The following is a 26,966-nucleotide window of genomic DNA, read 5'->3' on the forward strand; positions in this document are numbered from 1 at the left end:
AGCTGAGTATCTGGAGAGCCTCAAGCTCATCACACTGACACTTGAATCCAGACTTCCTACACTGGCCTACAAAGCCCTTCACGGCTGGGGCTGGGTCTCTCCAGGCTCACCCCAGACCACACCCACACACGGACACACAGTGTGCTCTAGGCCCCCCGCTGGCCTGCTGTCTTGAGGACACACCAAGCTCCTTCCCACCGAGGGTGTGCCCTAGCTGCTTCATGCTTGGAAGCTCTCCCTCCCCCTCCAATCTTTATACAACAGGCTCCGGTTTTGCTAATCAAATCTCAACCTCAGCTGCCTCTCTGAGCCGCCTTCCTTGACCATCCGATCTACAGCAGTCACCACTTTACATTCTAGAATATTATACTATCTTAACTTTGCATAGCACCCAGCAAATACTATTTTCTTGTTTATTTGCTTAGTCTTTCTCAATCTGTCTCTAAAACGTAGGCTCTTTGAGAGAGAATCTTATCATTGCTACATCCTCAGTGCCTGGTACGCAGTAAGTACTCAATAAATATTTGTTTGTGTCTTAGACATGAAATTGGTGGCAAGGACACGCACATTAAACATACCCTTCTCCCAAATCCAAGAGTTTGAATTCTGGGCCTCTGAGAACAAACAGTAGGGAGGACACAATTGCCCCTGAAAATTACAACGTTAATGTCTCTCTGTTGGGACTTCTTGCTGCTGCTTCTGACACTTATTTTTCAAAAAGTCTGCTATATGGTAATGCAGTATTTTATTTATTCTCTCCTTAATAACTTATATTTGAGAATACTTAAATACTAATGAAACTTAACCTAAGAGAAGTTCAACTTACATCTTTTTATATTTCAACACCAGGGATTAATAAGAGAGGTAGTCAAAATAATTATGGTCAAAATTATTACATCAAAAACGTATAATAAATGTGTGCTGCTAGTCTACACACAACTCAGTTTTGGGTGTAAGTTCTTTGGCTGCAAGAAAGAACATTTGGTTTACTTCACTAATAGGAATATCTCTTAACGCTGGGATGGCCTCTTCTTGGTATTTCTTCTGCTGCTGATTTTTCGCATAGTTATCTGCAAGGAGAGGAAAAAGGGCTCAGTTACCCAAGCAATTTCTTCTCTAGTCTCTGTGGGTTATAGAGACCCACCACATAGTTTACGAGGCTGATGTCTGGACAACGACAAATACCACGTTTAACATAATTAAAAGACTACTTATATTCTCTCTTTAGAAGAAATGTCCCAATTAAAATAAAAATCAGCAAAGTACTTTTTGCATCTCTAATTTGGTTAAGGAACTAATATTTCATTCAACTATACAATGATGATTAAAGTCCCATTTGCCATTTGACCATAGGTAGGTAAGCCTACCCAGGCTTAGGAAACATATTTAAATCAACACCCCAAAACTATTACATCATTTGGTACAATCATTCATGCAAACCTAACAATTTTCCCTCTTTGCACAAATTGTCTATTTGCTGTAATTCCAGTCAAGAATGCAGGGAATACAGAAGGCTAGCAGAGAAGAAATATAAAAATACTATAATTGATTTTCAAAATACATTGTATAGGCTGACAAAAAGAGGCTTTGAAAAGTTAAAAAATCATATCAGGGAACTTAAAAAGTACTTTGCTTCCTAGAATCTAAGCAAGCTCAGGAATCTAATTTATTTTAATCTTTAGACTTGAAGTAAAAGAACTTAAAAAATAGAAAACTACAAAAACATGCTGTGGCTCTTCTATTCACTTAATTGGGGTCAGGCGTACAGTGACCCTGAGGATGACATCTCCCCTCCCCTCGAAATCCCTCTTCTGGACAAGCTCTGCATGGACCTATTGGCCATTCCTTGATCAACACTGCCTGTTTAGGATAAAAAGTTTTTCTCAGGCAAAGTTGCTGAAGAACATATTATATGCTTGTGGTTTTTATGGAAAAATACACCTGTTAACTAGTGCTGCAAACAGCATATTCATCAGAACTTATTTCTGCCATGTAAACACTTCCTCTGATATAACTTTGTATTTCTTTCTCCTAGGTTCTTTTTATTGTGCCAGTGTGTGTCACCTAGTGCAGCATATTCTTGGCTGTTTTTTTTTAATAAGATTTTTTTTTTCTGCTTTTTCTCCCCAAATCCCCGCAGTACATAGCTGTATATTATTAGTTGTGGGTCCTTCTAGTTGTAGCGCATGGGATGCTGCCTCAGCGTGGCCTGATGAATGGTGCCATGTCCATGCCTAGGATCCAAACCAGCAAAACCCTGGGCTACTGAAGCACAGCATGTGAACTTAACTACTTGGCCACGGGGCTGGCCCTTGTTTTGCTTGATAAAAGTGTTGACACCCCATCCTCCATCCCCCAGCAGTTTCTTTAATACCATTTACCTGTGATTGTATGAATGGAGTCGAGTGGAGAGGTACTCATCATGTTTATTCCAAATAAGAGTACATAACCGATTACTATAGTAATGAGGAGGTAGACAGGCAATGCGACCGCCCAGTATCTGCAGAAGAGAATATTAAAGCAGGTAACAGACTTCCCAAAGAGCTGAATTCTTGAGTCCATCACCAAGTTAACATACTGTGAAAATTTAATTTTAATTTTTATTGAAGGAATACATGCATATAAAAGGCAGTCAAATAATTCTACAAGGCCTATAATGAAAAGCTGGAATCCTGTAATCACACCCATCCTGACCCCAGAGTCTTACTCTCCAAAAGGGAACACTTTTAGCATCTGAGCTGTTTCTTCTGGTATTTACTTACACATTTCTACACAAGGTACTCATTATTATCTCTTGATTTTTTTCAATTTCAGACATTTTCTCTGGACTACCTAAGACGGAGATGAGGAAATTAGCTCTTTTGCACCCTGCCCTCTCACCTTCCTCCCTATCCTCCTACTATACTTACATCACAATTTCTGATGTCAGCAGTTTTTTTGAGGAAGATTAGCCCTGGGCTAATCTGCCACCAATCCTCCTCTTTTTGCTGAGGAAGATGGTCCGAGCTAACATCCATGCCCATCTTCCTCTACTTTATGTGTGGGACACCAGCCACAGCATGGCTTGACAAGCGGTACGTGGGTCCACACCTGGAATCCACACAAGTGAACTCCGGGCTGGCAAAGTGGAACGTGTGAACCCAACCACTGCACCACTGGGCCAGCCCCCACATGAGCAGTTTTTAAAAATTATTGTGACTATGGGGCCGCTCCCGTGGCCAAGTGGTTGACATGGCGCTCCAGCTTCGGTGGCCCGGGGTTTCCCTGGTTCGGATCCTGGGTGCAGACGTGGCACCGCTCATCAAGCCATGCTGAGGCAGCGTCCCACAGAGCACAACTAGAAGGACCTACAACTAGCATATACAACTATGTACTGGGGGGCTTTGGGGAGAAGAAGAAGAAGAAGAAGAAAAAAAGAGATTGGCAACAGATATTAGCTCAGGTGTCAATCTTTAAAAAAAAATTATTGTGACTATATAAATGATGTTTGCAACTGAGCACCTTAGTGTATTATTATGTTTCCTTGTACAATATTTTGTTTTTCCTGGATTTAGTAGTTACATCTTTTTGTCTCTTTGCTTGGTATCCCATGTACCTATCAATACTGAATCCTCAAGTTCTCTGATAGGACTCTATCTCCTATCCTCTCAATATGGTTCAGCACATCACGTGCTCTGTCCTGGATGTTTTACCGGGTGCATTGTTTCCTTAATAATTTCCTCCCTACTGTTTTCTCTTTCCGGAACTTCCAAGAGATAGCTTTTTTGCCGTTATACTTTCCTCATCTCTTCTCTATTTGCCACTTTGCTGTGTTCTCTTCTACTTTCTGGAGATTACCTTTTAGTTTATCTTCTAACCTTTCATTAAAATTTTAATTTTCGCCATCATATTTATAATTTCCAAATACAGTAATTCCCTGAACATTCCCCTTTTTATAGCATTCTGTTGTTTCATAGTTATAATCTTTTATTATCTTTGAGTATTTTGTTATTTTAAAATTTTCTTCTGTTCCTTGCATTATCTTCATTTCCTTCAAGTTCCCTTTTTTGCTTTTCTCTTTTATATTCCATTTTAGAGGGTTTTTTTAATGTCTGGTAAGTTACAGCTGTCCATTCATATTTTAAAAATGAAGTAATAAGAAGCTAACTGGAAGCATTATGTACACGTGGGCAGGATGGCCAACTGGTGAGCTCCACAGTAGGAGACCTGGCCATTCACTGGAGGATGTCCAGATGTCAGAAATTAGAGATCTTTTCTCCTGAGCTGGGTGACTTCCTCAGGGAGCACCCTACCCTCTTTGTTGGGAGAAGTAGAGTGGTATAAGCCTGACAATCAGAAGCCTGAGATCCCAATGAGGAAAGGTGCGTGGGGGGAATCCCATCACTGAGCAGATTCACACTTCTGTTTTCGGTAGGAGCCTCATCTCCACATTCAGTTCGACGGAGCGTCCCCAGCCCAGAGCCTCATTCAACCTTTTCAGAGAGCAACACTCCTGTCTTCTAGGGGAGGGTTGGTCTTCAGTTTTGAGGGCCGAGGAAGGGGACTGGAGGTCTAATGCTCTTTAAGCACTGTTTTCAGCCCAACCCAGAACTACTGTGTTAAAGAGGTGCCTGTACCTCCAGTGTCTGAGCCTTTCTGAGTTCCAGGGCACAAACATTCTTGCTGGCTTCCCTCCTTTAGCAACGTGGAAGAAGAGGGAACTAAGTCAGTCACCTCTCACCCGCCTGCAATCCACTTCCCAAAATGCTGTTGATACTTCTTATCTACTTTTCCGTTATTTGTTCCCGTGGGTTTACGCCTTACATTTTTTTCTACGGTATCATTTTAGCAGGATGTTGGGAGGAAATGGAGATAAAGATGTGTGTTCACCCCACCATCTTTAATTAGGAGGCGCACCAATAATGATCTTTAAAAAGCTTTGAATTTCTAAATGGTTATTTATGGATCTTAAAAGAATAAACATTGAAAATTTGGGTAGTCTTTAGGAAATATCTGATCATTCAAAGCAGCATTAATATATTCTTATTTTATTTAAGAAATACGTTCAACTTACTTTTGAGGCCAATAGGTTAAGCCTAAGGAGTTTAGCCAAGATTCAGGAACAAATGCCCACACGAGATATAGTACTATAGAAGAGGGGAAAAGAAAAAAAGAAAAAAGTCAGTAAGGCATGCATCTCATCTAGGATGGCTCAGATAAAACAGAAAGGGTCCTCTGGAGCTTCCCTGCTTCACTCAGAAGTGATTTTTCCCTCCTTTCAGTTCTTCTAGCTCCTTATTTCTATCATCCTTGCAATACTTATTATAATTATTTTATATTAGTAATCTCTTTATTGTGGTTAAAAAATATAAAATTTAACCTTTTTTAAGTGTACAGTTCAGTTGTATTAAGTATATTTGCACTGCTGTGACACAAATCTTCAGGATTTTTTCATCTTGCAAATCTGAAACTCCATATCCATTAAACAGCAACTCCCCTTTTCCTCCATTAGTCATTTTTTAAAACAAGTTTTAACTCACACTGGATTTTAAGCAACTGAAAGGCAGAAATTGTGCCTTAGCAATTGTAATCCTGATAGCACCAAGCAATTTTCTTTATGCATACAAGGAATTTAATGCTTCATCCCACAGGGTTGAAATAATTACAGACATTTAGTTGCTTACAGTCCTGTCCTGATCCACATGTTGGGCTGCCGCCTTATCTCCCAGAGCACAATCTTATTTCCTTCAATCCAACTTTCTGGGGCATCCTTTACTGTTGTCCCTACGTGGTAAAAACAGCTAACCTCTGACTGCTCACTGTGGGGTAAGCACACTTCCAAGCATTTTACATGCATTATTTCATTTAATCCTCAAAACAATCCTATGAAGTATTATGTCATTTTTACAGAGGAGGAAACGGACTCTTGGAAATATCTGCCATGGGTAAGTGGCAGACACAAATTTCAAACTACCTATATCGATGATGATGAAGGATTAACATTTTTCTCAACACATATGTATTACAGAATTCTATATGTCAGAAGCATGAGACACAACAGTGAATCCAAAAGAGATGGCTTCTGCCGTTCCTGAGCTTAAAATCTTGTGAGGAAGAGAGAGGAGTAGATTGCTATTTTCAGTACACTAGGAGAAGTGCTAATGAGTGACTAACAAAAGATGATATAGGAGCACCACTGCTGGTGATGGAGGCAATGTTAATGGTCAGGAAAGATTTCCTGGAGGAAAACTGGGGCCTAAAGGATGAGTAGGAGGTTAGCCAAGGCAGTAAGAAGCCCCACGAGATTCGGTGGCAAGAGCAGATGAATGAGCTATGGGAGTTTTCAGAGTGAGTGTCTAGTAATTTCAACCCTGAAGAAAGAAAACACTTGAGCAGTCATTCTCCACAGAGTATTGAGTGACCTTCCAAAAATATAAATTTGACCATAACACTTGTCTTTTAAATCCTTCAGTGCCCTGGTAATAAAATCCAAACTCCTTACCCAGGGATGGCCAGGACTTAAATGATGTGGCTCCTGCCTAGCTCTCCAGTGTTCTCAGGCACTACACTCCAGTCCAGCCACACTGTCTCAGGGCCACTGCACTTGTAGTGAGCTCTGTCTGCCTGGAATGTTCTTCCCTTGGCTCTTTCAATGGATGCTTCCTTCTCTTCCTTCATGTCTTAGCTCAGATGTCACCTCCTTAAAAGAGGTTTTCTCCATCACTTGCTATTACGGCTGTATCCCACCCACCACACCCTCATTACTCCCAATCATTTCCCTTTATGTTCTTCAAAGCTATTTTCACAATCTGCAATTCCTGTTATGGACAGCATGTTTGTGTCCCCCTCAAATTCATATGTTGAAGCCCTAATTGATGCTATTTGGAGTTGGGGCCTTTGGGAGGTAGTTGGGTTTAGAAGAGGTCATGAAGGTGGGGCCCCCATGATGGGATCAGTATCCTTACAAGAAAAGGAAGAGACCAGAGCTTGCTCACGCTCTCTCCCCACTATGGGAGAACGCAGCAAGAAGTTGGCTGTCTACAAGCCAGAAGAGGGCCTTCACCAGAACCCCATCATGCTGGCACTCTCATCTTCCACTTCCCAGCTTCCAGAACTGTGAGAAATAAATCTATATTGTATAAGCCACCCAGTCTATGGTATTTTGTTATTGCAACCTGAGCAGACTAAGATAATTACCTTGCTTTTAATTCAGTAAATATTTCAATGTAAAGAGGGAGTCATGTAAGCCCCCTGCACCCACCACTAGTTTTATCATAACTGTTGGGTACTGGCCTCTGACCTCCTCCCTCCTATTACTTTCTGCCTCACTTTCTCAGGCTTCAACCTTACTGACATCCACTGACATGTTTCTTGAACCTACAGGCATGCTTCTTCCTAACGGCTTCTGTACTGGCTATCTCTGTCTGGGAGGCTCTTTTCCCAGATCACCATATGGCTAACTTGCACTTTTCACGTCTGTGCTCAAATCTCACCTCTCAGCGAGGCACTGGAAATTCCAGACCGCTGTATTTAAAACAGCAACCTCTTCCCACTCCTTATTCTCCATTCTTGCTTAATTTCTCCCATGGTACATGTTATCATCTCACGTTGTATATGTGTGACATATTTAACTTGTCCATTGGCTAGCTCCCCCCATGAGAATGGAAACTCTATGAAAGCAGGAAATTTTGGGCTATTTTGCTCCTCCTTTGCCTCTCACAGTGCCTGGCATGTGGTGAGCACTAAAAAATTTGTTGAATTAAGTTTCGGCTGTGGGTATTACTGGATTTAAGTCTTAAAGTCATTACTTTGATTTATTTGTACAGTTTCTAATCCTTCATACTCTCTAAAACAAGGGTTGACAAAAATGGTGATGTTGATGATAACAATAACAGCAGCTAACACTTATTAAGTACTATTGTTCCCATGCATTGTTTTCAGGGCTTTGCATAAATTACTCCAATTAATCCTCACAACAGTCATAAGAGGCAGCAGAGCGAAGTCAACCCACTGTCTGGATTCAAATTCTAGCTCCATCACTTACTGGCTGTGTGACCTTGGACACGTTCCTTAAACCCTGTGTACCTCAGTATTGTCATCTGTAAAATGGGGACAAAAATAAGACTATCTACCCTACAAGACTGTCTTATGCATAATAAGCATTCAATAAACATCATCACCACCCTTTTACAGATGAAGAACCTGAAGGCTCGAAGAGGTTAAGTAAATGGTCCCAGATCACAGAGGGAATCTGTGGGGGAGTCAGGATTTGAACTCAAGCTATAACTTCTTCACTCCATAGACTCCCCTAGCCAACAGCTTGGTTGGCTATACTGATGCACTTAGGGTTCAGAAGCACTCCCACTCCCCCACCTCCCCAGTTTCCACAAAATTCCACAAAGTTGGATGGTGGGCACCTAATATTCTCCCTTTTGTTTCCCTCCTAATTCTCAAATCCCTTTCAGCAGAGACGTGGGGCCTGCTGTTTGTCTTTGGGCATCTTAGTGTCTCAGTGAGCAGCAGTTGCCTCATCTGTAAAATGGGATCTTATGGAGACTGAGCAAGATCTGGGATGTATAGGGCAGCTGACTTCTCCAGCCTAACTCCCTTCACTCTCCAGCTCCTACAGGCTGCACTGGAGCCACACCAACTTACTCACATCCAAACCCCTCATTCAAGGCCTCCCCACTTCTTACTGTTGGGGGGAAAAGCTGTCTCTGATTTCCCAGTTTGATTTCACGTCTCTCCCCTGGGCTCCCATGGCACTTATCACACTGAGTGTTAATCGCAGATTTACTTGTCGGTCTTGCCCACAAGACCATGACCACAGGGACCAGGTTTTATTCACTTTGCAATCCTCTCTGCTGCTGTATAAATATTTTGTTGAGACTAAATCTTTTAGGCTAGTGTCTGGCACATAAAAACCTCCGAACAAACCTAGGTTCCCTTCAGGTCTTCTTAAAAAGAGACATAGGTAGAAAGAACCACAGTTCATGTGCACACGTTCTGACAACAAACGCAGTAATTTCCTTGTCCTGGAACACCAGGAAAAGGCCCTGGCCATCTCTCAGCAAAGTACTTACTGAAGCCAAACTGGGAGCTTAAGAAAAGGACAAAGCCATAAATCGCTCTTTCTGGCAATGGCGACGGTGAATTTTCCACCATTTTCCCGGTGGCTTTAGACAATCTGTGGAAAAGAAACACAATGGCCCGTGAGTGATTTCCTCCCCGTCACCATTGGTCTGTTTTAACCTCATCGCTCTGCCATGGGCACAGCCCCTGCAGTGTTTTTCCCGGACTAAAGCACTGCAAACTGCCATCCTGCGCACACACCTCTGACACACCCCCGCTTGCCCACCAGACCCCACGCCTCGCGTGCACGCGCAAACCCCCCTGCGCGCGCACAGGGGCACACAGGGCGGAGCGAGCACCCTGCAGCGGAGGGGAGGGGACGGCAGGGGAGAGCAACGGAGGGACAGACGCCGCTCCTGCTCCGCAAGCTTCGCCTCCCTTCGGGAAGGGAAGGGCAGGGCGAAGGCTGGCGCGGCCTATCCCGGCCTGGGCTGCGACGCCGGGGACCCGACCCTGCCCTCTCGTGGGGGCTTCTGTTTCCCATTAGAAGGAGGATAGGAGACCCTCGACCTTGTGTCCCTCATGCGCCCAGTGGGGCCCCTCCCGCCCGCTCTGCCACCTCCGCGCTGAGTCCCCTGCGCAAGTGCCAAGGGGCGAGCCGCAGGGGGGCGAGAGACAAAAAAAAAACCGATGGAAAGTCCGAGTAGCGAAGGCACCCACCCACCAACCCACCCACCCAGGCGCAGGCGCACCGCGCCTCTCGTCGGACCGGAGCGCGCGAGCGCGGGGGCCCCGCTGGATCGCTCCGCTCGCCGCCGCGGAGGTGGGCGGGGCGGCGCCACCGCGCATGTGCGCCAGCCCACGTGACGCGCCGGCCGCCCGCGCCGCCGCCAGCTCCCGGCCGCCGTCTGTCTGACGTGGAGGGCTCGAGACGGCGGCGGCTGGCCGCGTCCGAGGCTCGCGGGCGGCGGGCCCCGGTGAGTGCACACCTGGCGCGCGGCAGGGCTCCCGGATGTGTCTCCTTGTCGCGCTGCAGCCGAGATGCCCGGGGAGCGGGGCCCTCCACACCCCCTCCGTGGGTGTGTGGTGAGTGTGGGTGTGTGCGCGTCGCCCCGCGTCGCTCGCTGTGGTGCCCGCGGTGTGTCTGCGTGGGTCGGGCTGCCGGTGCGCTGGGGGTGTGGCCGCCTTTGTCTGCCCCAGTGGGTGTGTCCTCTTTGACTGGGGTCCCCCTTCTGCAAGCCTGGGCCCCTCTGGGGGTCTGTGCGGGCGACGGTGGATGTGGCCCCTTTGTGTGCGCATCTCCCTGCCGCCCGCGCATCTTCTCCCTGGTCCGAGCGACGTGACGCCCCTGCTAGGCGTGAGGTCCCCCAGCCCGTGTGTCCTCTCCTGGCCCCTTTTTGTGTGCGCCGGTTCTTCCCGGCGGCGGCGCCCCAGGCTGCGTGGGTGGCCCCCCCCTTTGTGTCACTGCCCCTTCGGGGGAGTGTGCGTCCCCCGCGCGCATGGCCGCGCCTCCTGCAGTCGTGACCCCCGCCTGGAGCATCGCCCCCCCGGTGTGCGTCCTCGCGTGTCCCCGCGCGCCTGCCGCGCTTGGGTCCTGTGGAGTGCGTGATCTCGGTGGTGCGGGTTTTCGTTCGCGAGTGTTCGTGAATGTTCGTGCGCGCCCGGTCCTCTGTGTCTTGTGTTTCCTACGTCTGCGCCACCTGTTTTGGTGAGCATGGCAGCCGAGTCGGGGCCGGCGGCTCCCCAAGGAGGGGACCAGGAGGGGGGGAAATCAACCCAGCGCTCCTCCCTCCCCTGCGCCCCTTCGGAGCATCCTCCCTCCCCCGACGCTTCAGGACCCGGGGACAGCCGCGGGTCTGGCCAGCTGCTCCGCAGTGTTTACGGTGTCAGGTGTGGCTTGTTGAGCCAGCCTCTTCTGGGGCCGGAATAAGGGAGGGGACAAGGGCCAAAAATGGAGCCAAGGCGTAGGTACCAGTGCGGCGTGCCTTTTCCAGAGGCGCCCTAGATGCCCAAAACCCTTCCACTGCAGAACTCCTAAAAATATATGCACACGCCAATTGGGCGAATACATTCTAGCCGACCCTGGGCGTTCGTGATAATGCTTAATATATATGGTGTTTTATGGCGTTTACATAAATTATTTCTTTTGATTCTGCCCTACATCCTGGCGGGAAGCAAGGTAGACATTTTGGAGATTTTACTTCTCCCGTGGGAATAGTTTCCTCATAGTTAAGCTCTAGTTAGGGCATTTTTTATTGCAGGAAATTTGCGTTTTTTCCTAAGGGAAATGGAATTTCTTATAAGGATGCAAAGAGAGAAATTTCAAACCCTTTAGGGACCCAACTGCTGCTGCTCTTGCTCAAAGGTTCGTGCTCTGCGCTCAAGGGCTGCGTTTTGGTGTCTTGTCTCTGTTCATTTGCTCTCTTTTCTTACTCTTGCCTAATTTTCCTTTTTAATTTTTGGAATATTTCACATATAAGATACAGAGGGGGATCTAACCAACCCATGACTCAGATTTACAGATGTAATTATTTTGCCAAATTTACTTCGGAACCTCTGTTTTTTTTATGAGATAAAATTGAAGATATTGGAGGTGCTCTCAGTTCCTCCCCCTCCTTCTCTAGAGGTAGCCACCGTATTCAGGTTTGTGTCTATCATTCTCTTGCATATTTTATACTTGGATCACAGTGAATCCATAAACAATATCTAGTGTTGTGTGTTTTAAACTTTAATGGTATTAAATGATATGTGTCTTTTTGCCGCTTGCCTTTTTCGATCAGCATCACATTTTTGAGATTTATATATGAATAAATTTCGATAATGGTGTTATCATTGGTTCGTTCATTTTTATTGCTGGTATAGAATTCCATTGTATGAATATACCAAAATTTATCCATTTCCTTATTGATGGACTTTGAAGTTGTTTTTTGGTTTTTCACTCTAAGAACAATCCTGCAATAAACGTCTTTGTACTTGTTTGCTTGTGCACACATTTGCAAGGTTCTCTAGGAAATACACCTAGTAGATGTATTGCTGCATAGTATGATAAGTGCATCTTCAACTTGACCAAATATCACAGAAGCTCTCCAGGTGGTTGTACTAATTTTCACTCTCATTGGTATGGAGTGAGGACACCGTTTCCTCACATCCTTGCTAACATTTTGCTATCAGACTTTTACATGTTTGTTGTCTCTCCACTGACCAGCTTCCTTATAACTTTAGCTTGTGGCTAAATTTGCTTGCAGCCACTTTGGCTTCTGTGCTAACCCTGTGTCAGCCTGTGGGTTCATCTCTCATGGCTAACTGGCTCTGTCTTTATCTCATTTGGTCCTCGTAAGATTAATTCCAATAAACAGTTGTTTTGTACCTAAGGTATGTCAGTTCCTATGGTTGGTGTAAAGATAGTAATTTCCATGGTATGTTATATGTACCTCTCTAGCTGCAGGTGAAGAGATTTAATTACGTACTTTTTTTCATATGATGAGTGGTTTTTTAAAATCGTTTTTTTCTTTAATGTAATATTTGGTGTGTTCAAAATAAATGTAACATATAAGCAAGTTGTGAAGCAAAACAATAAAATGAAAACTTATCTATCCACCACTTAATCCTTGAGAATCCAAATGACCAATATTGAATGTGCTCACCTCCAGAGTGACTATCCTGAATTGTGTCTGTCATTCTTTGCTTTTTAACAATAATTTTATCGGGTGTGTATGCATCCCTTAACAATGTATTGTATGGTTTCTGTTGTTTTTGGGTCTTTAAAAAAAGGAATACAGGATACAGTTTTCTGGGGCTTGCTTATTTCTCTCAATGTTATGTTTCTGCATCACTGTAATTGAGTATAGATGTAAGTCATTAATTTTCACTGCTGTGTAGTATTCCGTGGGTGAATATAACACAGTGTATGCATTCTTCTGTTGATGGATATTTTGGTCATTTCTAGGTTTTGCTATTTTGAAGATGCTTGTACGTATTTTCTGGTACACAGTTGCAAGAATTTCTCTAATATTCACACTGGGGTGTATGAACCATGGAGGAGTCTTGGAGGTTTTCTAAGGCGTACTTGGGCACAGGTGATGTTAATGAATCAATTTATAGATCGTTAAATTCCATGTGTACGCTCTCCTAAAATTGGTAATGCCTGAGGCGTATGACAGAGGCTTTCTACTGGTTCTACTTTCCCACCTTCCCTTTCACAGGATCTCTTCCACCTTAGATAAGGAGGGCATGCCACTCACCCACATGGAATTTTACAAGGGCAATGCCCCAAGTGGAAAAACTCTCCAAGGACAACATAAGGGATAATTTAAAATACAGTGTATAGTGATAGGAAAACCTCTTTTAATCCAGGTACTTCTTATCTCTTCAAGAGCTGCATTTCCAATAAAAGTTCGTTTTTAATTACCAGTATATATAGTTATCTTTTGATCAACTCTGCTATAATAATGACAGTTTAAACCAATGATGTCAGTTTTATTTTAAAATGTTACTGTGATACTCCAGAAATTCATCCTTTGTAACTATTTAAACTTAGGCTGAAATTTTTTAGATGTTATCTTAAAGTGTGAAGAGTATATCATTTTTAAAAGCGTTTTTGGTGGTTTTCGAGTTAAAAAAAAAAAAAAGGTTGGAATTCCACTGTGGTAAGCTTTTTGCTAGAAGTAGAACTTCTGGGTTATGGGGTGTGAATGTTTAACTTTACAAAATTATATCAAATTGTTTTTCCAAGTGGTTGTACCAGCTTCTACTTTGGCTAGCAGGTTTGTCAATACTTTGATCAGCAGTCTATAAGAGTTATAGTTGATCTGTATCCTCTGCAACACTTATTACTGTCAGACTTCTTAATATCTGCCAATCGGAAGAGTACAAAATAATGTGTCATTGTGGTTTTAATTTGCATTTCTTTGATTGTTAATGAGTTTCAGCATCTTTTTATATGTTTATGAACCATCTGTTTCCCTTTTGTGAAATATCTGGTCATATTTTTTACCCATTTTTCTGTTGGTTGTCTTTTAAAACTAGTAAACTGGTAACACCAATGCTTTATTGCATTGTAAGTATCTTCCTCCAGTTGTGGCCTGTCTTTTCATGCTTTATGGTGTATTTGGTGAACAGAGTTCTTAATTTTAATGTAATCTAATTGGAAATTTCTGCTCTGGGGTTATAAAGACATTCTCCTCTGTTTCTTCTGAGAAGATTTAAAATGATGCCTTTCACATTTACATTCATAACCCATTTGGTATTGATTTTTGTGTGCAGTGTGAGATAGGGATCCGCCTTCATTTTTCCCCCCATGTGATGACAGTTGTCCCCATATTTGTGGTGTGTTGAATTGGCCCTCTGTTCACCAGCAATCTGCTGAACCACCTCTTTGACATGTTTAGTTTCTATATGCATGGGTGTGTTTCTGGCTCATCTTTCTGTGCCACTTGTTCACTTGTCTGTCTCTGTGTTGATACCACACTGTTGTAATCATTAATGCTATAGCTTTACCAGAAATCTTGATATCTGGGGAGGACTTGAGTCTCAGCTGTTCTTGGACCTTTGTTCTTGTTTTAACAATCAGCTTGTCACCTGAAATGAAAAACTCTTTGAGAATTAATTGGAATTGATTGAATCAATTTGAGGGAGAAGTGAAATCTTTAAGATTTTGAGCCTTCCTGTCTGAGAACATGGTATGTATTTCCATTTATTTAGGTTTTTAATGTCTTTTAATATAGTTTTGTAGTTTTCTTCATACAGATCTAACACTTTTTAAATGTCGATCCTGATGTTTTCTTGCTGTTATAAATGGTGTTATTTTGAGATTCTATTTTCTGACTGTTTATCGTTAATAAACAGAAATTTAATGGATTTTTTCCATTGATCTTTAGCCACCCACTTGATAAACTCCTATTATTTCTAATATATTTTCTGTAATTCTTTTGGGTTTTCTATGTGGATAATATCATTTGCAAATAGTGACACTTTTGGTTTTTTCTTTCTAATTATTTTTCCTTTTAATTTTTCTCTTGTCCTAATATTCTGGCACACTTTTAGATGTATTTTCAATGGAAGTGTGTTCACTAGAAGTGATTATAGTGGACATCTGGATTTTAAAGGGAATGTTTCCCCATTAAAAATCATGTTTGTTATGAGTTTCTGTAAATATTCTCTATTAAGTTAGGAAGTCTTTGTTTGCAATTTTGTCACATGCTTTTCTGTGTCTGTTGAGAATATCTTGTGGTTTTTCTCCTTTAATCTGTTATATGTAATGGATTCCAATATATACATTTTAAAATTCTTAATTCTCTCTTACATTTTTTCCTGAGGTAAATCCAAATTGATGGATTGTCTTCTTATGAGCTACTGGAATCTATCCAGTATTCTTGTATGTGTTTATGAATGAAGTTACCTGTCATTTGTCTTTAGTGATTGTCTTGTCTGATCTGGCTCTTAAGGTTACTCTAGCCTTATGCCAGTTAGAGTAGTTCCTCTTTTTCTGCTTCCTGGGAGAGTTTGGATTGGAGTGATTTGTTTCTGAAAAGTTTGGTGGAATTTACCTGTGAGATCATTTGGATCTAATGTTTTCTTTGTGGAAGGATTGTAGATTGTTAGTAATATAGTAATAATTAGCAGTTGAATAGTAATAGGACTTCAGGTTTTCTATTTCTTTTAGTCAGTTTTGGTCAGTTTTAGAAATCTGCTTTCAACAAAAATTTTAAGTTTTTTGGCATCAAGTTTGTGGTATTAATTCCCTTTTTAATATGTTTTATCTGTAGTTATGTTCCCTTTCCTCATTTTGAATATTATTTGTGTATGACTTCTCTTTTTTTCTTGATTAATCTTGCCAAAACTTTGTCTGTTTTATTAATCTTGGCAAAGAGTTAATTTTTGGCCTAATTAGTCCTATTATATTTTGGGGTTTTAGTTCATTGATTTTTCCCCCTCTTTATTATTTCCTTTCTTTTTCTTATATTATTTTTCTAACTTAAATTGCGTGCTTAATTTATTAATTTTCATCCATTCCTATTTCCTAATATGAGCATGTAAGGCTATAAATTTCCTCAAAGTTCGTTTTTGCTTTATCTAATGTGGTTTAATTTATAGTGTTTTCCTTAACTTTCACATGTAAATATTTTTACGTTTCTGTTTTGATTTCTTCTTTGACTTATGTGTTTTTAAATTTTCTTTAAAATGTGTTTTGAAATTTTCACATGTATCTACATTAATGCTTCTTTTTTTATTCATTTCTTAATTGTATAGTCAAAGGATGTGTACTTGTGAAAAGTATGTATTCTCTGATTGTGATGTATCCATTAGATCAAGCTTGTAAATTATGTTGTTCAAACTATATTGATTTTTGTTTGACCTATCATTAGTTGAGAGATGAGTTGCAGTCTCCTGCTGTTACCTTCTAACAGACTTACTGTAGTTCTAACAATTTTTCTTTTTATGTATTTTGAGACTATTTGATTAGATATATGCAAGTTTAACATCATTTTCCCAGTGTATTGGAACTTTTCTATTATGGTGTGATCCTTTCCATTTTAATTTTGCTTTTTGTCTTGGGATCAGTTTTGTCTCTTCCACCTTTCTTTTGCTGGTGATTTACCTGGAATATCCTTTTCTTCATTTTACTGTCACTTTTTCTATGTCCTTAAACTTTTGGTGTCTCTTATAAAGAACATATTAATGGATTTTTCTTTTAATCCAGTCAGTTTATATCTTTTAATTGGTACTTTTAGAAGTTAGTTCAAGTCTCTTGGTGGACAACTCAGTTTTTATTTAAAATTATTTTTATTTTACTCTTGTTCTGGAGAGGTAATTTTGATGAGTATATAGTTCTAGGTAGATAATTTATTTTCTGTCCACATGGTGAAGATATTCTTTTACATAAAGTACAAAGTCTGCTGCCAGTTTTCTTTATGCTTCTTGAAGAAAATGTTCCTTTTCTTTTGACTGCATTGGATTTTCTGGCTTTGGTGTTATATCATTTCACTTCTAAGTTTAAATGGAGATTACTTTTTATTCATCCTCTTGGATACACCTATTCCCTGATTCTGAATTTTGTCCTTCATGTCATCCAGAAGATTCTGAGCCCTGTGTTCTTTAAATATTGTCTCTCTTTGATTTTATCTATTCTCTCCTTCTGGAAATTTAACTGGATATATATGTATTAGACTGTTCCCAGGTAAGGTACTTTTCATCTTTCATGTTTTTCATTTCTTTTTCTCTTTACCAGAATTTACAGTGCTGGATAGTGTCATCATGCACGTTTTCTAGTTTATCACTTTTCTCTTCATCTGTACCTAATCTTCTCTTTAACCCATCATTGTTTTTCTTTTACTTTTGACAGTTCTATTTTTAATTTCTAAAAGTTCTACTTGTTTTTTTTCCAAATATACTCATTTTTTATATTCTCATGTTGGTGGCTCATTTTTTTTAGTCCATGGCTAATCTGTAGATTGTGTCTGGCAATCCCAGTCTCTCCTGTCCTTAGGGGTCTAAATTTATTGCTTGTTTTTCTGTTTTTTCTCCCTCATGGTGGATTGTCACTTCCTGTTCTTGGTGATCATTGATAATGAATTCCTGTTTGATCTTTCTCTGTGGAAATCTTGACAGTCTGATTTGGGGGTGCTTTTCTTCTGATAGGATTTGGGTCAGCTTTGGTTGGGGGCCAGGGAGTTTCATGGACCACTTTTCAGTTCCCTCGCTTTGCTTCTGGCCCAGGGCTCAGTGTCCTGGTCCTACTGCTGCTCCTAGCATTACTGCTTATAGCTTTTGACTGTCAGATAGAGGTTTGTTGCTTTTGGTGGAAAAGGGTGACTTTACATGTTCCCTATTTCTATGAGCTCAGCAAAATTAAAAAAATTTAAAATCTTGGATCCACTTTGTTTTGGAGTGATAGAGTCCCCCATTAGTTCTTGCTAACTGATGAAATCAGAAGTCCCTTACTTTAATTTTAGTAGTACATTTTTATTTTAGTTTGTGTTAGGAAAAAAATTCTGTCCTCCCAAATCTAAGATTTCTTGGTGTATCAAATTTTCTATTAAAATAAATTTACATCTAAGTTAAAAGTTGAGTTATCCTAAAGAAAAAGATTAAATAAATAACAGTACAGGTGGCAAGTGGATTTGGCAAAGTTTTCTACTTTGAGGAATGGGAATAAGAAATAGGGGAAACACTGAGCTAGGGAATCAAGGTGAGTAGGGCACAGTGTACCCTCTGGACCCGAGTGAACCTACAGAGATAAACCTGTGATGACCAAACAGTGTGGAAACTACTGCAAAAAAGATATGGGCAGGGTGCTTTGGGCTTACAGAGAAGAGGCACAGAAATAAACTTGGTAGTAGTGAGAAGAGCAGGAAATGCTCGTGGAATTTATTATTACGGACTGGTAGGCATTAGGTGATTGCAGGATAGGGTTTGTTTAGGAATGACAAGCAGTTGAATATGATGGCTTCTGAGTTGGATTTCATGGAGTGACTGGAGATAAAAGCAGGAACAGGATCACAAAAGGCCTTCTATGCAATAGTAGGAAGTTTGGACTTAATTCTGAAGATGAAGGGAAGGTGTTGAATAATTTTAAGCAGTAAAATGTTATGATCAGAGTTTTAGAGGATATCAAGATTGAAGGCAGGTCACCGGTTAGGACTGCTTGTTAAATTAATTCAGAGGAGAAAAGATGAAGCTACAACTAAGGCAGTGGCACTGGGCATGAAGAGGTGTATGTGTGCTAATTTTAGAGTTCTTAGGGGGTAGAGATTACATGACTTCGTGGTCAGTTGGATAGGAATGTTGACAGATACTGAGGAGTCTAGATTGATCCCCAGATTTCTAGTTTGGGTAACCAGATGGTATGTAGAGCAATTAACTGATAGCATACAGAAAGAGGAAAGAATTTGGTTTTATTTGGTTTTTGAGGAAAAAGATGTTTGTTTTTGAACTTAGTGAATCTGAGAGGCTCGTGAGACATCTTGCTTAAGATCCAATAGCAGTTGACAGGGATGGTCTAGAAGTCACGAAAGTCACGAGACACACCCTAGCCCAGAGAGATTTGAGAGTCTTCAGCATTTGGACGTCTCAGCCTTTGTTTGCTACAGTGCGATACGAGATAATTTAAAGTGGTACATAGATAAACACTGGAAAGTTTTTTAATAGTTAGGAATTTATTCTAATGTGTATGGAAAACATAAGTTATACATCAAACCTGTGATATCATGGATATTATCGCTTAGGCCAAGTGAACCCAATAAAAAAGAAATATTAAGTGAGTAAAAATACATGTGGTATGTGGAAATGGCACAAATTATGGTGAAGCTATGCAAATGATGGAAGTTCAGAAAGTGCTGTTTTAAGCCATGAGTGTGGTGGATAAAGTCACCCAAGGAGAGAGTAAGCGTGGAAAGAAAAGAGAGTTGACATTTGGGTGGCGGGGATTGGAGAAGAAGAGCCCATGGAGACTGAGGAAGAGCAGCCAGAAGAATAGGAGGAGAACCAGGAGAAGATGGTCTTTGGAGTCCAAATGAAGAGTTCTGAGGAGGAGGAAGTGGTCAACAGCGTCAAGTAAGTTGTAAGCTGAAAAGTACTCTCTGGACTTAGCAATTAAGGTAGCCATTTAGCTAGAAGCATCCAAGAGTGGATTTTTAAAAATACTCATCTAATATTAATGATAGCTGATATTTATAGCGTTTCCTGTATACCATGTCTTATTCTAAGCACTTTAAATGTGTTAACTGGTTAATTAAGTAGATAGTGTTGCTATCCCATTTGATATGTGAGGAAACCGAAGCACAGAGAAGTTAACTTGCCCAAGATCACACATTCAGGAAATAGGAGAGTCAGGATTCAAGCCCAGGCAGTCTGGTTCCAGAGATCATGCTCTTAACCACTATGCCACATCACCTCTCTAGTTAAAACCAAATAGAAAATAAAAATTACACCAATGTCATAAGTACAGTACAGTTGGTGTAGGATGTGGTATCAGTGAGATCTGCCAGGCTGTGAATGACCCATGTCACAATGACTTAGTCTGCTGGGTATGAGCACATTAATTGTATGCCATGATGGTGATGTATGGGCTGTGACAGACAGTTCTTGGCTCTTTCTGGATTTATATACAAAAAATGTTTGTAATACAAATGAGCTTGCAACTGTGTATATTTCCCAGGATAGCATATGTCCCATATTATGTGCAGTACTTTGGATGCTAAAATGTCTTTTTATTTTTTCCAGTCACTTTTCACTTTTGAACTTACATTCTAAACTCTGGAAATGTTGTTCATCCAGAGCAGGTCAGGTGCCAGACATTATAGATAACCAGTCTGTTATAGAAGGTCACTGATGACCTTATTGAAAGTGGTTTCCTTTGAATGGTAGCAGTGGAAACCGAATTGTAGGAAACTGAAAATGAATGAGAATGGAGGATTTGAACGGGAGAAAAGGGAAAAATTCTTGATGAGGTTGAAGAATGCCTGTGGTAGGAGATAGGGGAGACATGGGCCATAATGATTCCTGGCTGTGGTCGGAGAGGAGCTAATCAGAAGTCAAGATTTATAAACTGATTTAGAGCTGAGCAGTGATCTGAGGTGTGGTCTTGGGAAGAACCTAGGTGAGGTGGGCAGTGAAGTTCATTTCAGTTGAGGAGGTAGTTAAACTGCAAGGCCAGGGTCTTGAAGGGGTCGTCTACATGGGCCATGATGTGGCTGGGATGATAGAATTTGGAAGAGAGAGGGGAACGCTGAACTGGTTGCCAGTATTCTTAAACATGACAACCGCCAAGAGATAACTAAGTGGCAATGACAAGGAAAAGTAGATATTATAGTGAAATACAGTTGTTTGAGACGAGAGACTGTGGTATCAGAGGACCTGGATTTGAATCCTTTCAAGCTTGGTGACCTTGAGCGAATTACTTAATTTTACCAAGAAGATTTCCCATCTATGCAGTGGAGATGGTGATAAATGGACCTGAGAAGAACTGCTGTGAGGATTAATGAGATGATCCATGTAAAACGCTTGGTATGATATGTGACAAAAAGACATAGTTTGCTAGGAAGATTGTTATTGTTCTTCACGTCTGATGTTGTGAGGTTTTCATACAGCAAATTGGACATAATAAAAAGGATTAATTAAATGGCTTTGCATTTCGAGAACGGATGGTGGTCTTGCTTGGGAAAAAAGGAACTTGATATGTCCTAACAGTGGGATAACAGTGGTGAGGTGAAAAGGTATAAAGAATGAGTTAATGAAGGTGCTGATGATGATAGGAAAAGAAAGCCATTAGTTGGGCAGGAGTTAGAAGTAATAAAATGATGCTGTTTTCAGTGATATTTAGGTTTTCTAGCTGTTCTGATAGCTGTTAATCTTACTGAACTTTCTTCAGGGAAAAAACCTTAGTCTGAAACTCCAGCCCTAATTCCCCTTTTCCCCCAATGAAGTAATTAGTTTTTAAACATAGTTGTTGATAGTGTGAGGGTTTTTGCCCACCTTTGCAATCTAGCAGTGCTTGACTGTGTGTCATAGTAGTTCTGAGGTTGTTAGGCGGAGCAGTTGTTAGGAGGATGGAAGGTCCGGATGCGGCTGTGGGGAATTAGATTGACAGACTCACCCTGTACCACTTCAGCTCTGCCCCTTTGCCCAAGACAGAAACACACTAAAGGATGGGTAGGAGAATATGAGCAGCTGAGAGGAAACTGTTGTCTCAGTGGAGTCAGAATTTACTTCCAGCCAGGAGGCCGAGAATGTAGTGGAGTTTGTGTATGGTGAAATGTCATATTTCACAGGGTGCAGGAAAAGCAGATGGGGTATAAGGACGGCAGTGGAAAGATGTCTTTTGTTCATTCAGCAAACACTTGTTTGAGGGCTTCCCATGTGCAAGGCACATACAGATGAATAAGACGCCCTTAATTATCTTCTATCTAAAGGAGATGTGTAAATAGATCAATTCAGAGCAGAGATGGTGACTATGTGAACCTAAGGAAAAGAAGAAATAGGTTAAACTGTTATTTGAACAGAGTTAAGGGGAAAGAATAGCAGAATGAGGATGAGAATCTTCCAGAGTTTCAGTGTTCTAATTGGAATTAATTCCCTGGGGCTTAAGTTCCAAGTATTTTTCTGTTATACAGTAGAAGCCAGGAACACTGCGTCTTATATCATCACAAATGATGTAATTATTTATTTGTGTTTGTTTTTTTTTTTAGGGTGGTTCACCATGGATGATTTTGCCCTGGGAGATTTCACCGTAGCAGATTATGCCTTGTTAGAAGATTACCCATATGTGGACGATTGTGTCTTTGCTCCTAAATTGACATCCAATGATTATGTTCGTGTGACTCAACTTTACTGTGATGGAGTAGTAAGTAGATTTGTTGACTTTTTGTTTCTAGCATTGTGTCTTCTTAAAGGTTTCTAAAAATTTATTTATTTTTTATTTTTTGAATTGTCTTTTTAACTTATTTTATATTGAGGTGACATTGGTTTATAACATATGTACATTTCAGGTGTGCATCATTATATTTTGACTTCTATATAGACTACATCATGTTTACCACCAAAAGTCTAGTTGCCGTATGTCACTGTACACATGTGCCTCTTTACCCTTTTCATCCTCCTGCCACTCTCTTCCCGCCTGGTAACCACCAATCTGTTCTATCTGTGTGTTTGTTTATCTTCCACTTATGAGTGAAACCACACTGTATTTGTCTTTCTCTGTTATGCTTAACATAATACCCTCACGTCCGTCTGTGTTGTCGCAAATGGCAAGATTTCATCTTTTTTTATAGCTATAGTATTCCATTGTGTGTGTGTGTATCTACCATGTCTTCTTTATCAATTCATCCATCGTTGGGCACTTAGGTTGTTTCTAAGACTTGGCTATTGTGCATAATGCTGCAGTGAACATAAGGGTGCATTTGAATTGGTATTTTCATGTTCTTTAGGTGAATACCCAGAAGTGGAATAGCTGGATCATATGGTATTTTTATTTTTAATGTTTTGAGGAATGTCTATACTGTTTTCCATAGTGGCTACACCAGTTTGCATTCCCACGAGCAGTGTATGAGGGTTCCCTTTTCTCCACATCCTTGCCAACAATTATTATTTCTTGTCTTTTTTTTTCCCCCTGCTTTATCTCCCCAAACCCCCCCTGTACACAGTTGTATATCTTAGTTGCAGGTCCTTCTAGTTGTGGGATGTGGGCCGCCACCTCAACATGGCCTGACGAGCGGTGCCATGTCCACGCCCAGGATCCGAACCTGGGCCGCTGCAGCAGAGCGCACGAACTTAACCACTCGGCCACGGAGCCGGCCCTCTTGTCTTTTTAATAATAGCCATTCTGATGGGTGTGAAGCGATAACTCATTGTGGTTTTGATTTGTATTCCCCTAACAATTAGTGATGTTGAACATCTTTTCATGTGCCTGTTGGCCATCTGTGTATCTTCTTTGGAAAAATGTATATTCAGATCCTCTGCTCATTTTTTGATTGGCTTGTTCGTTTTTTGTTGTTGACTGTATGAGTTCTTTATATATTTTGGATATTAACCCTTATTGGATATATGATTTGCAAATATCTTCTCCCAGTTGGTAGGTTGTTTTTTTGTTTTATTCATGGTTTCTTTTGCTGTGCAGAAGCTTTTTAGTTTGATGTAGTCCCATTTGTTTATTTTTTCTTTTGTTTCCCTTGCCTGAGGAGACATGATATTCAAAAAGATGCTGCTAATGCTGATGTCACAGAGTGTACTGTCTATATTTTCTTCTGGGAGTTTTATGGTTCAGGTCTCACATTCAACTCTTTAGTCCATTTTGAGTTAACTTTTGTGTATAGTATAAGATAATGGTCTACTTTCATTCTTTTGCATATGACTGTCCTGTTTTGTCAGCACCATTTATTGAAGAGACTTTCATTTCTCCACTGTATGTTCTTGGCTCCTTTGTTGAAAATTAGCTGTCCACAGATGTGTGGGTTTATTTCTTGGCTCTCAGTTCTGTTTCATTTGATCTGTCCGTCTTTCTGCCAGAAAGATTTTTTTTAAAAATTGAGATATAGTTGGCATATAACATTAGTTTAGTTTCCAGTGTACTAACATGATGATTTGATCTATGTATGTGTTGCAGAATCACCACAGTAAATCTAGTTAACATCCATCACCACATAGTTACAATTTTCTTTTCTTGTGATGAGAACTTTTAAGATTTACTTCTTAAAGATTTTTTGATTTAGAGCTGAGTAAAGATTTTTTTGTGCCACGTAAGTTTTTACCAGGACGTAGGTGTGCATGCTTTTGAGGTGATTTCAGAAGGGAAAGTAGGCAGTGCTCAACAACAGGAATGTGCAATGCCAGAGAGTGAGTGGTGGTGAATCTTTTCTGACGGGAGTTTAAAAGAGCTCTCAGGGAGAGTCATAGAAACAGACTCAGTGGAAACACTATGAAAAAGGCATTACGCCTCATTTGTTGAAGATGTTGTATTCCAAGTGTGTGAGTAAATGTGCACTGAAATTTTTTAGTTTAGTACTGATCGTTTTTACATTAAAAATAAAGAACTCACGGTCAGCCTGGTGGTGTAGTGGTTGGGTGCATGTGCTGTGCTTCGGTGACCCGAGATTTGTGGGTTTGGATCCCGGGCTGGACCTTATACAGTGCTCATCAGGCCGTGCTGTGGCGGCATCCCATGTATAAAATAAAGGAAGATTGGAACAGATGCTAGCTCAGGGCCAATCTTCCTCACTAGAAGAAAAGAAAATCAAGAACTGTGCTTTGCACTTTACCAGATACAAATCAAGAGTTTTTTTTTTTTTTTTTTTAGGGTAGACAGTATAAAGATTATACCCAAAGTGAGAGAAACTTAGGTGAGTACATTGGTATTTTAATTTTAATTTGTTGAAAGACTATCAAGAGGGGTTCATTCATTCAAATCAATGTAGCAGACTTACATATTTATTTAAAAATCTATTCTTACTATTCTTTTACACTAGAAACCAAAACCTTTCTTTGTTAAAATAGAGTTTTAACTAACACTGAAATATGCTTAACATCTAACAGGTTAAAATATTTCAGCTGTTCATTTTTTACCTTTCCATATCCATTTTTGCCTTTTCTCTGTTAACAGTGTTGATTCATTCCGAAAGGAGGCACAGAATATTAATTTAAAACTTTTTTTTTAATTAAGAATTTGACGTCTGCAATATGTGGTGTAGTAAACCACTTTCTGTCCTGCAAGATTACTGTGATGCCATTAAGATACACGTCTTCTGGCCACTTCTGTTTCAACGTCAGAATAGTTCTGTAATATCACGGTTACACCCCTGTGTGGAGGCCACGTAAGTTACCCCATGTTACTCATTTAGTATGAACAGTGGTAAGCATGTTGCCTGGTACCGAGGAATGCTGAGTATAATGGAAAGCTTATGTGTCACTCTTGTATACTGTTCAACATTACTTTTGTTTAGTAGGGTGGAAAAAGTTGATACTTGGGATTTGGATATGAATGAATAATTGTGGTAACATTATAATGAGCGAAATTCTGAAGAGCATTAGGTGGTAAATTTGAAACTGAGTAATGAAAAATTAATATGCTTATTTATAACTATCAGCATTGTAGTACAGAAGAGAGGAAAAAGTGTAGTATTTTATTAATAAACAACTTGTCACTTAGAGTGAAGAAATAGAGAAATTTTTTTTCAAATAGTTTAAATTGAGGTATAATGTGAAGTTAAGTATAAAGCTTAATGAATTTTTATATGAGAACCGAGTCTTTTAAAACATAAATTTGTCTTTAAGCAATTCTCACACTTCTGAGATAAGTTTGAAGAAATTACAACATCTTGAGTTGATGGAAGATATTGTGGATTTGGCAAAGAAAGTTGTGGTAAGTGATAGAATGTTGTCGTCCCCCCTGCCCCAATTTAAAGAATGTAAGTGTTTATATGGTGTCATGCTTATGTTACTAATTTTTAGTGGTTAACATGTAATGGTTTTAATTTGGTTAAGTTGAGATTATTCTGCTATCCATAATTTGTGCTGTGTATTTGAGAGATTGGCTGTTTTCATGATTCTGACATAACATCATGAGAACCAGGACTGCTCCTTATTGCTAAGGATAGAAATTGGAATTTGTCACAAATGGAAGTGTACTCCTGGTTCACAGAAGCCTTTGTCACAAGTTCTGAAAGTGATGGATTCTATCTTGTAAAATAAAATCATGCCACTGTCACCACCACCACAACAAATATTTTTTCTTTGGGGGTGAACTTCATCATGTCAGATTTGAGGAGGTGTACTTTGTACTACTCTGAGGGTTTTTTCTTTTTGCCTTTAAAGCCATTTGATAATTTTCCTTATTTCAGTTGGTTATGGAGACAAATATTTTTCTTGGTACTATTCTAATTGCAAACTTAAATTTAGGAAGGGCACTCTGATGTTTATTTCCTGCGGATAGTCTTTTGCAGTAACTTAGTGTAGTTTTATTAAAAATCTAGGTGTAATGAACTTTAAAATCCATACATCGAAAAGTTAGACTAAATCATGTTATTATTAGAACCCTATGTAAGACTTTTTGAATTCTTGTTTTAGGGTCTGTAAGAGGTAAATTGAGTGTGAAAGTGCTTGTGGGAAGTGGACTACTATGTACACATAGTAGTATTTCTAAAGTTTGAAATTTTTAGTTCACTAGAAAAATCAAATATAATTGACTGAATAAGGAAAAAATGTGTTGTATTCTTTCTTTTTGTTTTGCAGAATGATTCATTCTTTATTGGAGGCTTATTGAGAATTGGTTATAAAATAGAAAATGTAAGTGTTAACATAGGAACACAGCGCAGCTACTGTGAGTAATTGTCAGTCGTCTCACTGCTCATTGCCCCATGTATTGGGTCCACATGGTCAGTGTTTTATATCTAGTATTTGGTAGTATTGACTTCTGTATTTTGCTTGGG

General features: G+C 40.3%; 2 protein-coding genes across 5 annotated transcripts in view; one reads left to right on the forward strand and one right to left on the reverse strand.

The window, feature by feature from the left end:
• Positions 1–728: 728 nt before the first annotated feature.
• PIGP (phosphatidylinositol glycan anchor biosynthesis class P) lies at positions 729–10,514 on the reverse strand. 4 transcript variants are annotated; one of them, XM_014841588.3, is made up of 5 exons: positions 10,041–10,514; positions 9,063–9,166; positions 5,054–5,126; positions 2,382–2,500; positions 729–1,070 (listed from the first exon to the last, which is right to left on the reverse strand). In XM_014841588.3, the coding sequence occupies exons 1-5, from the start codon at positions 10,367–10,369 to the stop codon at positions 925–927; spliced, it is 771 nt and encodes a 256-aa protein (XP_014697074.2). In that variant the 5' UTR covers positions 10,370–10,514; the 3' UTR covers positions 729–924. The 4 variants fall into 4 exon arrangements, with proteins under 4 accessions (XP_014697074.2, XP_044607056.2, XP_014697077.1 ...); XM_044751121.2 differs by lacking the exon at positions 10,041–10,514 and adding an exon at positions 9,788–9,944; XM_014841591.3 differs by lacking the exon at positions 10,041–10,514 and adding an exon at positions 9,313–9,790.
• Positions 10,515–12,965: 2,451 nt separating this feature from the next.
• The window catches only part of TTC3 (tetratricopeptide repeat domain 3), a 119,134-nt gene continuing 105,133 nt past the window's right edge, over positions 12,966–26,966 (forward strand). The window contains exons 1-6 of the mRNA XM_070488850.1: positions 12,966–13,127; positions 22,236–22,390; positions 24,839–24,881; positions 25,202–25,352; positions 25,813–25,900; positions 26,770–26,823. Coding sequence (XP_070344951.1) covers positions 13,085–13,127; positions 22,236–22,390; positions 24,839–24,881; positions 25,202–25,352; positions 25,813–25,900; positions 26,770–26,823 — 534 coding nt within the window. The 5' untranslated portion in view covers positions 12,966–13,084. The remainder of the gene's footprint in view (positions 13,128–22,235; positions 22,391–24,838; positions 24,882–25,201; positions 25,353–25,812; positions 25,901–26,769; positions 26,824–26,966) is intronic.

Source organism: Equus asinus, chromosome 18 (genome assembly GCF_041296235.1).
Source record: "Equus asinus isolate D_3611 breed Donkey chromosome 18, EquAss-T2T_v2, whole genome shotgun sequence".
Lineage (NCBI taxonomy): Eukaryota > Metazoa > Chordata > Mammalia > Perissodactyla > Equidae > Equus > Equus asinus.